Source organism: Engystomops pustulosus, chromosome 1, assembly GCF_040894005.1.
Source record: "Engystomops pustulosus chromosome 1, aEngPut4.maternal, whole genome shotgun sequence".
NCBI lineage: Eukaryota > Metazoa > Chordata > Amphibia > Anura > Leptodactylidae > Engystomops > Engystomops pustulosus.
In genome coordinates this window covers 254,624,290-254,641,395 of record NC_092411.1, presented here as the reverse complement: position 1 = coordinate 254,641,395, position 17,106 = coordinate 254,624,290, and the positions used below count along the sequence as shown (strand labels likewise).

At 40.0% G+C, this 17,106-nt stretch overlaps 1 protein-coding gene across 1 annotated transcript; it reads left to right on the top strand.

Moving 5' to 3' along the window:
* Window positions 1-552: 552 nt before the first annotated feature.
* On the top strand, window positions 553-15,186 carry SHISA3 (shisa family member 3). Its single transcript, XM_072124978.1, has 2 exons — window positions 553-1,450; window positions 12,820-15,186. The coding sequence occupies exons 1-2, from the start codon at window positions 1,186-1,188 to the stop codon at window positions 13,251-13,253; spliced, it is 699 nt and encodes a 232-aa protein (XP_071981079.1). The 5' UTR covers window positions 553-1,185; the 3' UTR covers window positions 13,254-15,186.
* Window positions 15,187-17,106: the final 1,920 nt, after the last annotated feature.

The window sequence follows — 17,106 nt, the reverse complement described above, 5'->3', positions numbered from 1 at the left end:
CTGGAGTGCGGCGAAAATATCTGCGCTAATTACCTCCTGTAACTGCCGACAACAAGTATATCCCTAGTTTCTTCAGGAAGCAAATCCATTGGAATGAAAAGCATAAAATTCAACCTGGCAGGATCCCTGCCGATAATCTGGCACCAGGTGGTCACCCCGCACTTTAATACATTATTCTAATCAATTATTTAACATTTCCATCCATTTTTTATTTGCGTTTAGGATGGTACCAGAATAAATGGAGGTGAAGGATCGGTTAGCAGGGAACCATCACTAGGAGGCGGAGGTGATAGATACGAATATATATAGTTACTCTACAGTATATAGCAGTCAGGCTGTGGATGTATAGGAAGGTTCCCCGGCAGCGATGAATGAGGTTTCTTTTCTTTCAATGAAAACCCACTTCAAATTAGCCTGCATTTAGAAATAAATTGTGAGTAATGAGGGGGGCTTGTGTGCCGGATTCCATTGTGAGCCATCTCCCAGGGGAAGCCGAGCTCAGCCTCTATATTGGTGACAATGGCTACTAGTGAGTGGCAGGGAGCTCCTCTCATTAGCTGCCTTGTGACCCTGGGGGCTGGGAGTGACAGCCAGGGGGGCTCTAGCAAGCTGCCAGACATGCACAGAGGAAGACCACCAGAAGATGACTGCACATGAGAGAAGGCAGGAGCAAGCTCTAAACTTGAGAGAGACCCCAGCCCCAGGATTCCTAGTCAGCTCTTAGCTGCGGCGCGCTCAGTTATGTCAGCTCCTGGGATCACTGCTCAGCACTGGAATTTCCATGTTGCTCAGTGAATTCTGACCTGCTTCTGTTTGCTCTGCCCATACAGAAGTCAGAGACCACCAGAGGCTGACTGCAAATGAGAGAACACAGCTGCAGATCCCTGGAGCTATAGCTAGAAAGCCAGAGCAGATCCACCAAGCAATGCCCTGTCCTCACATCACCAGGACAATATCGAAATTCTGACCATGCAGATGTGAGAGACCAACCCAAGAACCCATGAGAGGAGAACCATTGTAAGATGCAAAGTTCTGGACTCAAAGATCTGACAGTCTCTTCATGTCCTCCTTGCTTCATCCCTGTGGACCTACTCAATGGGTGACTTGTAGAAGACTCCACATCCAGGTCCTGCTGCTACACAGGGACAACTTTGTATTTCTTAGTTTGGCACCAGTGGAGTAACTATGAGGTTACTGGGATGCTACTTGATGCTTTCCTTCTTTACTTGGGGTAATGCCAGGGCACAGGGGGAATACTGTCATGGATGGGTGGACGCCGCTGGCAATTATCAGGCGGGATTCCAGTGTCCTGAGGATTTTGACACTGCTGATGCTACTATCTGTTGTGGATCGTGCTCTCTGCGCTATTGTTGTGCAGCATCAGATGCTAGACTGGAACAAGGCAGCTGTACCAATGACAGGGAGCTGGAGAACACTGGAGTCTCTGCACGTGAGTATCTACATACTGGAGCCTTATAGTGGCTCATCACAAGTCATTAAGGGGGCGGCGGGGAACTACAAGTCCCAGAAAGCTTTTGTTTTTGGATGCAGATGACATATGTGTACTAAACCATTGGTGTAAAGATTTTGCCGTTATATAACAAATGTTCCAGTGTTATAGGGAAAAATCCTGCTTTTCCATTATTTAGACTCTTCTGTATTTTTACAGGCGATAAATATTACGACTACCACAATATTACAATATGATAATAGATTGTAAATGATGAATGTTGCTCTGTTACATCTGTGACTGGTATAGGGCACATCATAATCCAGTTATATCATATTGATTCAACAAAACAATATATCAGTCTATATATTGGTGATCATCATGTAATCATTGTATCAGCATCAAGTACCCAAAATGCACATGGGGTATTACCTGTGTGATAAGGTAAGGAGTAAGGCTACTTACACACAGCAGTGTTCTGCTCCGTATATTGCATCAGTATTTGGAAAGCAAAACCAGAAGAGAAAAAAGATAAAAATGGAATATTGGTACACCGTCTCAGGATCCTTTTGTGATTTTGGCAAATACAGACCAGACCAGTATTCCAGACCAGAATACTACTGTGTGATAGTGGACTGTGTGCTAGATACATACATGTCCACATAGTGGGCAAGGGGTTTCTATTAGATCTCAATGCACATCCAATAACATTTTCGAACAAATTGAATTCTTCACTTGATCTGATCATTTTAAATTTGATAATCTTTCAATCTATCGATCCATGATTTATCTTTACGATATTTATCTGTTATGTATCTAAAAAATGTATATATCTTATACTGATATATGATTGTCTATCTATATATCTCTATTTCATATCTATCTAATTATCTATCTATCCATCTACAGTATCTCATATCTATCAATCCATCTATTATATATTTATCAACCTCAAATCAATCTATATATCTATCTTATATCTATCTATCTTTCTATCCATCTATCTATCTATCTATCTATCTCATATCTATCTATCTATCCATCTACAGTATCTCATATCTATCAATCCATCTATTATATATTTATCAACCTCAAATCAATCTATTTATCTATCTTATATATATCTATCTTTCTATCCATCTATATATCTATCGATCGATCTATCTATCTATCTCATATCTATCTATCTATTATCTATCTACCTTATATTTATCTATCATATATCTATATCTATCTATCTATCTATCTCATATCTATCTATCTATCTATCTATCTATCTATCTCATATCTATCTATCTATCTATCTATCTCATATCTATCTATCTATTATCTATCTACCTTATATTTATCTATCATATATCTATATCTATCTATCTACCTATCTATCTATCTATCTATCTCATATCTATCTATCTATCTATCTCATATCTATCTATCTCATATCTATCTATCTATCTATCTATCTCATATCTATCTATCTATTATCTATCTACCTTATATTTATCTATCATATATCTATATCTATCTATCTATCTATCTATCTATCTATCTCATATCTATCTATCTATCTATCTACATGTAGAATAGCAGGCAGCGCTCCAAACACCAGTTGAGGTGACGTTTATGTCATGTTAAGCAGAATTATGGTGTTCAATATATATCTATCTCTCTATCTATCTATCTATCTATCTATCTCATATCTATCTATCTATCTCATATCTATCTATCTATCTCATATCTATCTATCTATCTATCTATCTATCTATCTATTATCTATCTACCTTATATTTATCTATCATATATCTATATCTATCTATCTATCTCATATCTATCTATCTATCTATCTATCTATCTATCTCATATCTATCTATCTATTATCTATCTACCTTATATTTATCTATCATATATCTATATCTATCTATCTATCTATCTATCTCATATCTATCTATCTATCTCATATCTATCTATCTATCTATCTATCTATCTATCTATCTATCTCATATCTATCTATCTATTATCTATCTACCTTATATTTATCTATCATATATCTATATCTATCTATCTATCTATCTATCTATCTCATATCTATCTATCTATCTATCTACATGTAGAATAGCAGGCAGCGCTCCAAACACCAGTTGAGGTGACGTTTATGTCATGTTAAGCAGAATTATGGTGTTCAATATATATCTATCTCTCTATCTATTATCTATCTACCTTATATTTATCTATCATATATCTATATCTATCTATCTCATATCTATCTATCTATCTATCTCATATCTATCTATCTATCTATCTATCTCATATCTATCTATCTATCTATCTATCTATCTCATATCTATCTATCTATTATCTATCTACCTTATATTTATCTATCATATATCTCTATCTATCTATCTATCTATCTATCTCATATCTATCTATCTATCTCATATCTATCTATCTATCTATCTATCTATCTATCTATCTATCTATCTCATATTTATCTATCTATTATATATCTACCTTATATTTATCTATCATATATCTATATCTATCTATCTATCTATCTATCTATCTATCTATCTATCTACATGTAGAATAGCAGGCAGCACTCCAAACACCAGTTGAGGTGACGTTTATGTCATGTTAAGCAGAATTATGGTGTTCAATATATATCTATCTCTCTATCTATTATCTATCTACAGTGTTAGTAAAACTTTTCCCGGTACTCTGTGCTCTTTGGGTTATACCACTTTGAGATGCAGATAAATAATTTTTGGATCTGAAATACGAATGAGGCCTAGAAAACTACCATATGTCACCTTGTCCCAGGAGAGGACACTACCATCACCTACTACCACTGTGGTCCCATGACAAACAAGACCTATCCCCTAAGCATACATTATCCATATTGGTTCCCCTGATATCCTAGCTATTCAGTTCTTTACCATCTTCAGTAGTAGTGCAGGGTCCTGCCAGTACCTCCATATTACAGTAGTCAGTCACACATTGACTAGGACATTTTCTTGTATGACATTGTGGATAGGAATGACTTCTAAATCCTATAACATTCGCATCTAGTCATTAATCAGGTGCACGTGTAGCAGAGCTGAGTTTGTCCTTTGTCATAACTAGTGATGTTTACTCTGAACTGAGACTATCACTAAAATTTCACAATCCATCCAACTCCAAAGAGTTAAATAACAATCTCAGCTCTGCTACATATCCATACCACACACCCCTATACATCCTTCTGTATCATGGGTTCGCTTATACACGTACAGTATATTTATAGATCTCAATCTAAATCCTAAAAATTATCCGGAAAAAAAAATAATAATCTTTTCTTTGTGCGCCCTTGGCACGGCCTCAGTCGCTCGTAAATTTCTGTAAAACCACTTTGAGTTAAGCAATGCATAGAATCTCTTGTGCGGCAATGTGTAGTGCTCTAACCAAATTACCAAGGGTGAGGCCTGTAATAGTATCCGCGGACCTCCTGTGCAATACTTCACAGCCGCTCAGTCCCAGCGGAGACTTTTATGCCCCGGCTGAAGTGCAGTTTAATATGTACAGTGCAAAGGGCCATTAATTCTGAGCCCTGTGACAGAAGTAGCTCTATGCCTGATAATGGGAGATTGAATTTCATACTATAAGACCCTTTTATTAGATTCTTATATACAGATATCCAAACACTCTAATGGCTTATAACAAGCTGGTCCCTTGGTGAAATGGTTAACTGGCTACATGCAGTGAGTGGAAGTGAGGCATGGATATGTGTGTATCTAATAATGGCTCTTACACCAACGTGTATCTGTAGGGAAAAGTTTAGAATAGGTATAAGACAACTTGCTAACAGGGTGTAACTACTGTAGCAGCTATAGACACTGCTGTTGAGGTGGGATGAGGAGAACCCCCTTTTTATGAGTTGTTGCTCCTGTCCAAATTGATGTAACCAAGTGCATGCATAAAGAATTACACCAGACAAAAAAATAATCAGGTATAACTCCCGCTTGGTCAGAGGCAAAGGCAATTTTGCTTTATTCAAGGAAGTACAGAAACTCATATAGAAACAAGTTTAGGCGTTGTTAGTTTTGTTCTGTATCTCTCTTTGATAGGAAGATCCGAAATGACCAAGAATTGAGGGTGGTCACATTCCAGTCTTATCTCAGATGCTCACTCCATCTTTGGGTGCAGGTTCAGACACAGATAATAATAATAATAATCTTTAATTATATAGCGTCATCATATTCTGTAGCGTTTTAAAAATCACAGGGGACATATACAGATATAATATTATATTACAGAGTACAAGCAGTCATATGGAGCAATAGGAGTGAGGACCCTGCTCACAAGAGCTTACAGTCTATGAGAAAGATGCTAACAGGCCTTATATATCAGGGGCTCTGACCATGATAACGGACTACAAACATGTCTGATGTTTACTAGTTTGCTAGATGATGGGGCAGATAGAAGATTGCAGGATCAGACTACACATAGGGTTGTTTGTAGTCTGTCACCATAGAGATACACAGGTTGGCAACTCTATGTAGATGCAAACATTAGCAGGATTTTGTAGTTGCTTCTCTTTTTCTTCTAGTCTTACTGAGATTATATTAATACAGGCAGTCCCCTACTTAAGAACACCCGACTTACAGACGACGCCTGGATGTTGGTAATTTACTTTAGCCTTAGGCTACAATTAACAGCTATAACAGTTATCACAGGTGTCTGTAATGAAGCTTTATTGTTAATCCTGGTTCTGATGAAAATCCAACATATTTATAATCCAATTGTCACAGAGACCAAAAAAAATTGTCTGGATCTACAATTATAAAATATACAGTTTCGACTTGCATACAAATTCAACTTAAGAACAAACCTACAGAACCAATCTTGTACATAACCCCAGGACTGCCTGTACTATTATTTTTGTTCCATTAGAAAACTAATGGTACCAATGGACAGTTCCTAGGTTGGGACACAGAGTGTATTAGGTTCACCAATATTCACCAGACTCATATCTATCTATCTCATATATATATAAAAAAAAGGGAAAATCCAGAATGGTACCGCCTAATTGAAGTGGGTGTCAAACCATAAAACCCTGGGCCAGAGTCACAGGTAGCTAATCCAATCAAATTGAAGAAGGTGATCCCTCACTAAAGATACACCCCAGTTTTTGAGTGCTGCCTCTTCATTATCTATCTATCTATCTATCTATCTATCTATCTATCTATCTATCTCATATCTATCTACCTATCTATCTATCTCATATCTATCTACCTATCTATCTATCTCATATCTATCTATCTATCTATCTATCTATCTCATATCTATCTATCTATCTATCTATCTATCTATCTTATATCTATCTATCTATCTATCTATCTATCTATCTATCTATTTATACCATAAAAAGCAGTAATCCAATTTATTAAAGATAAAAAAATAATGAAGTCCTGTATTTATCCAGAAAATAAGATTTTTTGGCCCTATATTTAGTGCATTGTAGACAGACCGGCTTGTACTCATGTAGAAGGCAAGTACATACATGTCTGACAAATTCAGAACCTTTGTAGTTCATTCAACTATTGTTGTATGAATTAAAAGTACCGTATTTACGGACTATAAGGCGCACAAAAAATCCTTTGATTTTCTCAGAAATCAAAGGTGCGCCTTATAGTCCAGTGCGCCTTATATATGAACTGTGCTTACAGACAACAGCTGCCTTGAACTGTGCACAGGTCTGCCCCCTGCCGGTCATTCATCCTTATAATCAGGTGCGCCTTATAATCCGGTGCGCCTTATATATGAACCTAGACATTTTAGCAGGCATTTATTGATGGTGCGCTGCTCCTTATAGTCCCAAAAATACGGTACATTGGGGGAGATTAATCAGAAATGTCTGGGAGCTGAACTGATCTAGTTGTCTATAGCAACCAATCAGAGCTCAGCTTTCATTTTATAAACAGCTGTGGGGAAATAAGAGATGAGCTTTCATTAGTTTGCCATGAGCAACTAGAACATTTTTCCTCTTCTGGAGTGTGTGTGTAGGAGGGGTAACACAATTTTTGGAAATTATATGGCTTACATTTTGTTTATTTTTTTTTTGTTGTTGGAAGTTTTTCCCTTTGAAAGTTATAGGTCTAATTTTCAGTTGCAGAACAGGTTGGTGGAGAGTGACTGCAGCGATGTCTCCTGTATACTACACATACAAGGAGCATTCTCATGTGGGCCGCTTACAGGGCGACTTTTGTGGCCTGTTTCGGCAGGATGGAGATGGAACGGGTGGGACTCAATAGACCCCAATGGCAGCTGTGAAATAGCCACCATATACTGTTCTGTACATGAGGCCTACAAAAGCAATCTCGCAAGTAGAAAAAACCAAGGCAAATACGTCGAGAAAAAGGGCATATTCTCTGATTAGACATATTACACAGTCTCTTATATATGATTACATCACTGATCTATATGTATACAATGTTATACAAAGGTTACTGACCATTTAAGTCATAGGCAATAATCATATAAAGAATGTATGCCCCAAATTTTAAAGTCAAATTTGTTTTTCCCATGAAAATCTTAACCTGTATGTGGTAGGTTTCGATCTCCAGATGACCTGAGCAGGAGCCATACTGCAGTGAATAGTCTTTACAGAGCAGATTGGGGCAATTTGCTTTATACGTGGGGGGATAGAGTTATTATATGATATTAGGCATTGGTAATAGCCCCTCTGTTCTTGCGTATGAGCGGGAGTCAGTAAAGAAACATAGCGGTAGGCCGACTTCACCGGGATGTTTTACTTGGAATGTGTCAAATTGGCCTTGCAAAGTTTATAAAAACCAGGCCGTCTGACACGTTTAACCCCTGCGCTGCTGGACAAATGTGCAGCTTTAGTGAGTCAGCCAGGCATATAAATAGAAGAAAATGCCTAGTGAATAGTGAGTACAGATGTATACAGAGGCTTACCGCGATGGTCTGGGGTCTGAATACAAAATCTGCAATAACACTAGTGTCTTCTTATGTGGCAGAGAAGGGGTTAAGGACCTTCCTTTAATAATAATAATAATAGTAATAATATAAAAATTGTTAGTATTTATACAGAGCCAACCTATTCTGCAGCACTTTATAAATCAAAGTGTGCATGACAAAATCAGATATTACATTGTAACAAATCAGTACAACGGATTGGCCTTATTCATTGATACTTGTTCCCTCACGCACTTTATTAGGAATGAGCTCAGCCAATCACAGGCTGAATCAAGTGATCAGAGTTGCTGATCTTTTAGACAGTTAAAGTCTTCAGGTAGATAGAAGTGGTTATGAGTCTTTTGATTTAGATATCGATGCTCTGTCATCCATATCAGATTGTCGGAGGTCTAAGACCCAGGGCCACCACCGGCCACTTGATGGGATAAGCTGTAACGCTGGAGATATTCCTGTGTATGCAGGGTAAATCTAAATTCTCTGCTGCCTGAGGCGAGCTACAGATTAGCACCCATAACGCTACATCCATTTATACTATATCAGGTTATTTTTTTATTAAGTGCATTCTCCATGCAATGTTTGACACTTTTGTTGACACCGGGTGTGAAGATACATTGTTGAGAGTCAGGTCCTGCTTTGTAATAAGTGACTGTGCCCCTGACGCTGCCCCCCATTTTGATGCATGTAGTGCTGCCTGAAGCAAGAGGCCCAACTCGCCTCATGGCTTGTGCACCCCTGAATGTATGGAGCTGTATGTACAAAGCAATATCTGCTGAGTAGTGTGGTGGGTTCCATGTTTGTTACACACATCACAAAGAAAAGGCAGAAGAGCTCATGTGGATGGTATCAACCTTCTGTTCTCAGTGGGTTTGGTTACATTTTATTATTATTACTATTATTATTATTATATACGGTAAGTAATTTATAGAGCAGCTTTAATTCCATGCTGCTGTACAATCAGTAAGGGTTCACAGACATTACATTGAGACGTGAACAAATTAGTACAAAAGATGCAAAACAAGACTGATTTGGCACAAGCGGAAGGAGGACCCTGCCTGTGAGGGCTCACAATAATAATAATTCTTTATTTATATGGCGCACACAGATTATGCAGCGCTGCACAAAGCTTGCCAAATTGGTCCCTGTCCCCATGGGGCTCACAATTTAATCAACCTGCCAGTATGTTTTGGAGTGTGGGAGCAAACCGGAGGAAATCCATGCAAACATGGAGAGAACATACAAACTCTTTGCAGATGTTGACCCTGGGACTTGAACCCAGGACCCCAGCGCTGCAAGGCTGTAGTGCTAACCACTGAGCCACCTGAGCTGCCCATAATCTGTACGGGAGGGTAGATGGAGACATGAGCTATTGCATGTTGAAGGTAATTCTAAATTGATGATTTTCACGTTACATTGGAAAGTGGGGGACACGTTTTGGTTGATAGTTCCAGAGTGTGGATGTGGCACAGGAGAAGCCCTGCATACGGTTGTGAGAAGATCGGATGGTAATAGAGTGAAGCTGAGGGTCCTGTAAGGAATGGAGATTATGTGCAGGATGGTATTGGCGGATCACTTCAGAGATATATGGAGGGGACGGGTTGCAGACGGCTTTGTGGGTCCTCGTTAATATTTTATACTGAATCTGCTGTGCAATGTAACCAGTGGAGAGACTGGCAGAGGAGAAGCGAGGAGACGGATGGATTAGACAGGCAGCAGAGTTATGGAAGCAAAGATGGCTACTGTGTCACATGGCTGCCATTGTACCAGCGCCCCCTTGTCTACCCGTACTACATGCACAGGACTAGTGGGTCTCCTTGCAGGCAGTGCACGCCCCTGGTGATAAGAAGTGCTTTCCCTCAATGGTTCCTTGTATCAGGTCTGTTTACTGGAATATACTGAATTTCTGAAATTAAATTTTGTGACAATATTTTTATGCTGCCCTATTACTTCTGCCTGACTGGATCCTGGACTGTTTCTGGATAACTCCTGATGGTTCACACGGCTGTCCTCTGATCTGCTGTCACCAACTCTGGGACTACTCAGGGATGAAGTGGCCTTGTGTCCTTTTGGCAGAACTGTCCAGATCATTGTAGAGGGGTTACAGTGTGAATACCAATGGAAAACATCCTTGGGATTAGCCCAAAGTCAGACCGGTGAGGGGGTACATTGTGGTTCCCTATCTATTCTTCATAGGCTCCTTTTGCAATCTTTCTTAGATAAACACCAGATTTTGTACTTGTATCGGGTGTTGTCCAGTTTACAACACAAAAGATACTTCCAGATTGATTACTATGGGCAACTACCACAGTGGTCAAACATATTGCACAGGTCTGATAAAAAGTATTTAGCATTTCTTTACTGTTGTCTAAAACCAACATTCTAGCTTTTCATTTTCATCTGTCCTTCTATTCATTATTATATGCTACTCCTATCCATTACTATATGGATAGGAGTAGTAGTACAGTGATGTGCTCATATATACAGGATAGGAGTAGTAGTACAGTGATGTGCTCATATATACAGGATAGGAGTAGTAGCACTGTGCTGTGCCCATATATACAGGATATGAGTAGTAGTACTGCGCTGTGTCCATATATACAGGATAGTAGAAGCTGTACCGTGCTGTGCCCATATATACAGGGTAGGAGTAGTAGTACCGTGCTGTGCCCGTATATACAGGATAGTAGAAGCTGTACTGTGCCATGCCCATATATACAGGATAAGAGTAGTAGTACTGTGCTGTGCCCATATATACAGGATAGGAGTAGTAGTACTGTGCTGTGCCCATATATACAGGACAGGAGTAGTAGTACTGAGCTGTGCCCATATATACAGGATAGGAGTAGTAGTACTGTGCTGTGCCCATATATACAGGATAGGAGTAGTAGTACTCTGGCCAAATATATACAGGATAGGAGTAGTAGTACTGTGTTGTGCCCATATATACAGGATAGGAGTAGTAGTACTGTGCTGTGCCCATATATGCAGGATAGAAGTAGTAGTACTCTGGCCAAATATATACAGGATAGGAGTAGTAGTACTGTGTTGTGCCCATATATACAGGATAGGAGTGTTGTAATGTGCCCCTATATAGAGAATGGCCCTTGTGTTTGGTTACAGGTTAATCAGGATAAAGCTCTTTTTTGGCACAGTGACCTGTCTCTGTGGTATCTACACTATTACTTTTCCAACTGGATTGTCTCTTCAGAGCGGAGTTGTAGTGAAGGTGACCACTAATGCAATATACTGAGCTGCACTTATTTGGTAGAATACAATTCATTACTTTTAATACAGAATTTTTGTTTTATGTTTGAATTGGCAGTGAACAACATGCCCCAAGGATGCAGTCACCTGGAGTCACTGGGAGGGGATGTGTTACACAGAAGAGCAATGTGATTCTTGTGTGGGTGAAGGAGATTTCTCAGCATGTTTTATACATGTGTTTCTCCTCCTGCCCGTTTGTTGATGTTGGAGCAGGACGCTGCCTCATTATTTATGGTGTGAAAGTGTTCACTTCCTGCTCACAGGCTCAGGTAGCTTAGCAGCTCGCACCGAGTAGATGGGATGTATGAGTCAGGCCGCGGGTAGGGTGCAGGCCATGGAGATCATAGAAAAAGTACAGCTATAAGGAGTAGAAAGACTTGTCATCGTGTAATAGTCGCTTTAGGAAAAGGATATAGACAATGGGGGTATTAATCAGGGCTTCTGCACCAGGCCAGTGGCATAGAGGCAGGGGCGTAACTTGAGGGGGTGCAGAGTGTGCGGTCGCAAACGGGCCCAAGAGGCTTTGGGGGCCCATAAGGTGTCACTTTCCCATATCAGAAGACTATTACTATAAACCATACATTATAGTCAGGGCCCTGGCACAGACTGCACTGGGGCCCATCAGCTTCAAGTTACCCCACTTCATAGAAGCCCTGAAATATTTGCAAATGCCAGGGAAGCATGAATGGTTGGGGCGCAGCCGGCCGGCACGGGGTGTTCCTGTCCCTGTGCACTTGCTACCGCCATCAAAATTCTATACGTGAAAATGAGTCGGCTGCATTCATTTCTACACTAGGTAGTTTCTGGCGTAGAAATAAACCATGTGCAGGCCCCGTCAGATACATCAAGAGGCCGTACCCACTTGATGTATCCAGCTTGCCGGATGCTCGGTGGGACTGGCACATCCCGGCGTATGATAAATATCCCCCATTGTTTCAGAACTACGATCAGAGTTCATCACTACCACAGATAGAGGAACCCACAGTTCATGTTTAACTTAAAGGGGTGTCCTCATCTGGGCATTGACCTTTAGTTACATTCATCTGCCATATATATATTTCTTAAATTGCATGTTATTTTACAAAAAACGAATACCTTGACTATTAATGTCATGCTATTTTTATATCTTGCAGAACCTGTATATGTTCCATTCCTTGTTGTTGGGTCGATATTCATTGCCTTCATCATCGTGGGTTCCCTTGTTGCCGTCTACTGTTGCACTTGTCTGAGACCGAAGCAGTCATCTCAGCAGCCGATGAGATTCACCTTACGCAGTTATCCTCCAGAAACGTTACCTATGATTTTGACTAGTACCAGCCTACGGACTCCATCCAGACAATCCAGCACTGCCACCAGTTCCACCTCTACCGGGGGGTCAGTACGTAGACTTTCTTCCTCCAGAGCAGATCCTGCTTATCTGGTGACCTCACCTCCGCCTCCGTACTCTTCAGCACATTCCATCCATCTCAATCCATCATCTACGTTTCTGGTCCCCACACAGTACTTTTCCTATCCCCTCCAAACAGATGGAAACTCAAATAAGAACTGTCCAGATTTTCGACAGTGAGACTTTTTCGGAAACTACCGACAATCCTTTTACCTTTTGTGGACATTTTACAGAATTCAGAATGGATGAGACAAAGTGCTGGATACAGTTTTGTACATTTATGTAGAGACAAATAATTTTGTACAATATTTAGCAAAGAAACCAGTAATATTGAGCAATAGGTGGTGTATATTACAGCCAATATTACTTTCCTACCAGTGATAAAACTGCTGTAGTAGTTCAGGTTTCTGACCGTTTGACCTAACTGCAATATTTTGGTTGTAATAGACCCTAAATACACAATAAATTACAGTAAATTATATTAAGCCTGGGATTGTGACTGATCCGTGATCTAATCATACCGTCACGATCTAGGGGGCGCTCTAACGCCATATCCAATAGAACAAATACTCAAGGAAAGGCCAAGCAGTACACCGCCACTGGTCGACGCACACCAAACAACCAGTCCTGAGGTCACTCTATGCATATAAAAGGAAAAAAGCAGCACTCCAATCAGTTAGGAAAACGTCCCTACATATTCCATAGGTATTGTATGATGTGATGTGCAACGGGATTAATAAAATACCCAGAAGGGTATCGGAACGTTCCCCTGTGTTATCCGAATAAAAATCTGTGAATAAACATAGTAGCGTGCAGATGACAAAGCCAATTGTGTATGGAAACGCAAGGACCGTCATGATGAGAGTGAATGTGTAAAAAACCCGGCCCAGTGCTGAGGTGCCATGGTAACTGGGCAAGTTACCGGAAGACACCAAAAATATATCAACCACAAGGAATTGATAATACAAATAGCAAGGGGCTAAATAGAGGACCACTCAACTAATATTTAACAAAAAAAAAACCTCTCAATAGCACTGAATAAGTAGAGTAACCAATACTTCATATGGTACACGTAATTCATCTTTATTAGTCACATCAGTCATACACAATGACCAGAAAAAAGTATTTAAAAACACCCCATTAAAAGAGTTCCACATAAAAAAACTAACAGACAGTGTGATAATATCTGGACTGGGAGTTATCATGTATCAAATCTGTAACAAGGTCCTGGTAACACATCATAAATATCACAGCAGCAATTAAACGTTTTAGGGGAACACAGAAGGTTAAATACACAAAGTCTAGTCCAATACTCTAAATTACCCCAAATTATTTGGAGCCAGCTATAACACAACCATAATACCAATCAGAGGCCATACTCCACAAGTCCAGTACCACACTGTCCGAACACCTCGACGTACGTTTCGCACCCTGTTCCTTTAGGGGGTGCCGGAACAATGTGCCACAGAACCATTTAAAGACCATATACAGGTGGAGATAATTACCAGAAAGGGCATGTTTTGTTGTGGCGCATGTCAGGAAGCATCCACAACACCTCAGAACCTGGCCGCCAGCGTCACAGATCCAGCACTAGCGCAGGATAGTAGGATATCTCTGGTGACACAAACATAAAAATGTGGTAACTGACGATTTATGCTCCAGATAAAAAAAATAAAATATATGAATGGACTAAATACATGGGTCCAGGCCAACCAACTCCCAGGGGAAAATAGAACCCAGTGTGGGGGTCCAATGGGACCAATTCATATATATATATTATAACGTAAAACAAAGAGAAAAATGGCAGCACTCCAAGATTCCATTCAAAATTGAGTATTTTTATTCAAGCGACCTCTCCAACGTTTCGACTCCTGAGGACTGAAGTCTTTCTCAAGCTTGACCTCAGGACTTGAAACGTTGTAGTGGTCACTAGATGGACTAAGTCCGGGTCCTGGGCTTTGTGACATGTGCTGCTTCCTTTTTTGATATAGATACACACACACAGTTCCTTACGAAAGGACCCCCTTGAACTTTTCTATATTTTGCCACATTTCAGGCTTCAAACATATAAAATTGTTTGCTTCTAAAGATTTAGTATTGTAATTTTTTGGTGGAGAATCAAGAACAAGTGGAACACAATTGTGAAGTGGAATAAAAATTTATTGGAAATTTTGAACTTTTGTAAAATATAATAAACTAAAAAGTGGGGTGTACAACATTATCCGGCCCCTTAAGTTAATATTTTGTAGCGCGAGCTTGCTGTGATTACAGCTGCAGGCGCTTGGGGTTTCAGGTATCAGGTCTCTATCAGTTTTGCACATGGATTCTTGCCCATTCTTCCTTGGAGAACAGCTTGGAGAAAGCTTTGTTTTACGGCAAACATAAAGTTTTCCTTTGTGGCCAACAAATTCAATTTTGGTTTCATCTGACCAGAGTACCTTCTTCCACGTTTGGTGTCTCCCAGGCGGCTCGTGTCAAACTTTAAAAAATACTTTTTATGGATATCTGTGAGAAATGGCTTCTTCTTCCACAAAGGGCAGATTTGTACAGTGTACGACTGATTATTGTCCTATGGACAGACTCTCCCTCCTCAGCTGTAGATCTCTGCAGATCATCCAGAGTGATTATGGGCCTCCTGGCTGCATCTCTGGCCAGTCTTCTCCTTGTTTGAGATGAAAGTTTAGAGGGACGGCCGGTTTTGGCAGATTTGCAGAGGTCTGATACTCCTATTACATTATGATCACCTGCACACGGCTCCTTGAGATGTTTAATGTTTGTGAAATCTCTTTGTATCCAAATCTGGCTTTAAACTTCTCCACAACAGGATCACGGACCTGCCTGGGGTGTTCCTGGATCTTTATGATGCAGAACCCTGAGACCATCACAGAACAGGTGGATTTATACAGGGACTTATTACACACAGGTGGATTATATTAACCCCTTAAGGACGCAGGGTTTTTCGGCCGATTTCTCGCTCTCCAACTTCAAAAATCCATAACTTTTTCATTTTTCCGTGTAGAGACCTGTGTGAGGGCTTATTTTGTGCGTAACAAATTTTACTTTCCCGTGATGTTATTTATTTTAACATGCCGTGTACTGCGTAGCTGAAAAAAAATTCCAAATGTGGAAAAATTGAAAAAAAACGTCACGTGCGTCACGTTCTTGTGGGCTCAGTTTTTACGACTTTCACTCTTCGCTCCAAATAACACGCCTACTTTATTCTCTGGTTCGGTGCGATCGCGGTGATACCAAATTTATATAGGTTTTATTGTGTTTTAATACATTTTCAAAAATTAAACGAATGTGTACAAAAAAGAAAAAAATTTTTTTGCCATCTTCTGACGCTAATAACTTTTTCATACTTTGGCGCACAGAGATGTGTGAGGGGTCATTTTTTGCGAAATGAGGCGACGTTTTCATTGCTACCATTTTGAGGTCTGTGCGATATTTTGATCATTTTTTATTTCATTTTTTATGTTATGTAAAAAGGTGTAAAAGTCGCATTTCGGACATTTGGGCGCCATTTCCCGTCTCGGAGGTCACCGCCGGCCGTAACCGTTTTTATATTTTGATAGATCGGGCATTTTGGGACGCAGCGATACCTAATATGTTTGTGATTTTTACTGTTTATTATGTTTTATATCCGTTCTAGGGAATGGGGGGTGATTTGAACTTTTAATATTTTATTAATTTTTTTTATTTTTTAAACTTTTTTTTTTCTTTTTTTTTTCACTATCTTTTAGACCATCTAGGGTACATTAACCCTAGATGGTCAGATCGCTGCTACCATATACTGCAATACTTCTGTATTGCAATATATGGCATTTTTGCAGCACATTCATTACAATGAGCCACTGGCTCATTGTAACGAATCTGCAGCTGCCAGATAGCCTCGTGTCAAAAGAAGACACGAGGCTACCATGGCAACCGATCGCCGCCCCCCGATGACGTTCGGGGGCGTGGCGATCGAAAAAAAGATGGCGGCGCCCGCGCGCCGCCGTCTTTTAAATGCCGCCGGCGACTTTGCCGGCGG

What these genes read in the sequence shown, in the direction of transcription:
- SHISA3 (XM_072124978.1), top strand. Translation starts at nt 1,186, where the DNA reads ATGAGGTTACTGGGATGCTACTTGATGCTTTCCTTCTTTACTTGGGGT. An exon ending in GAACACTGGAGTCTCTGCAC is followed by an intron (nt 1,451 to 12,819) that starts GTGAGTATCTAC and finishes TATATCTTGCAG; the next exon opens with AACCTGTATATGTTCCATTC.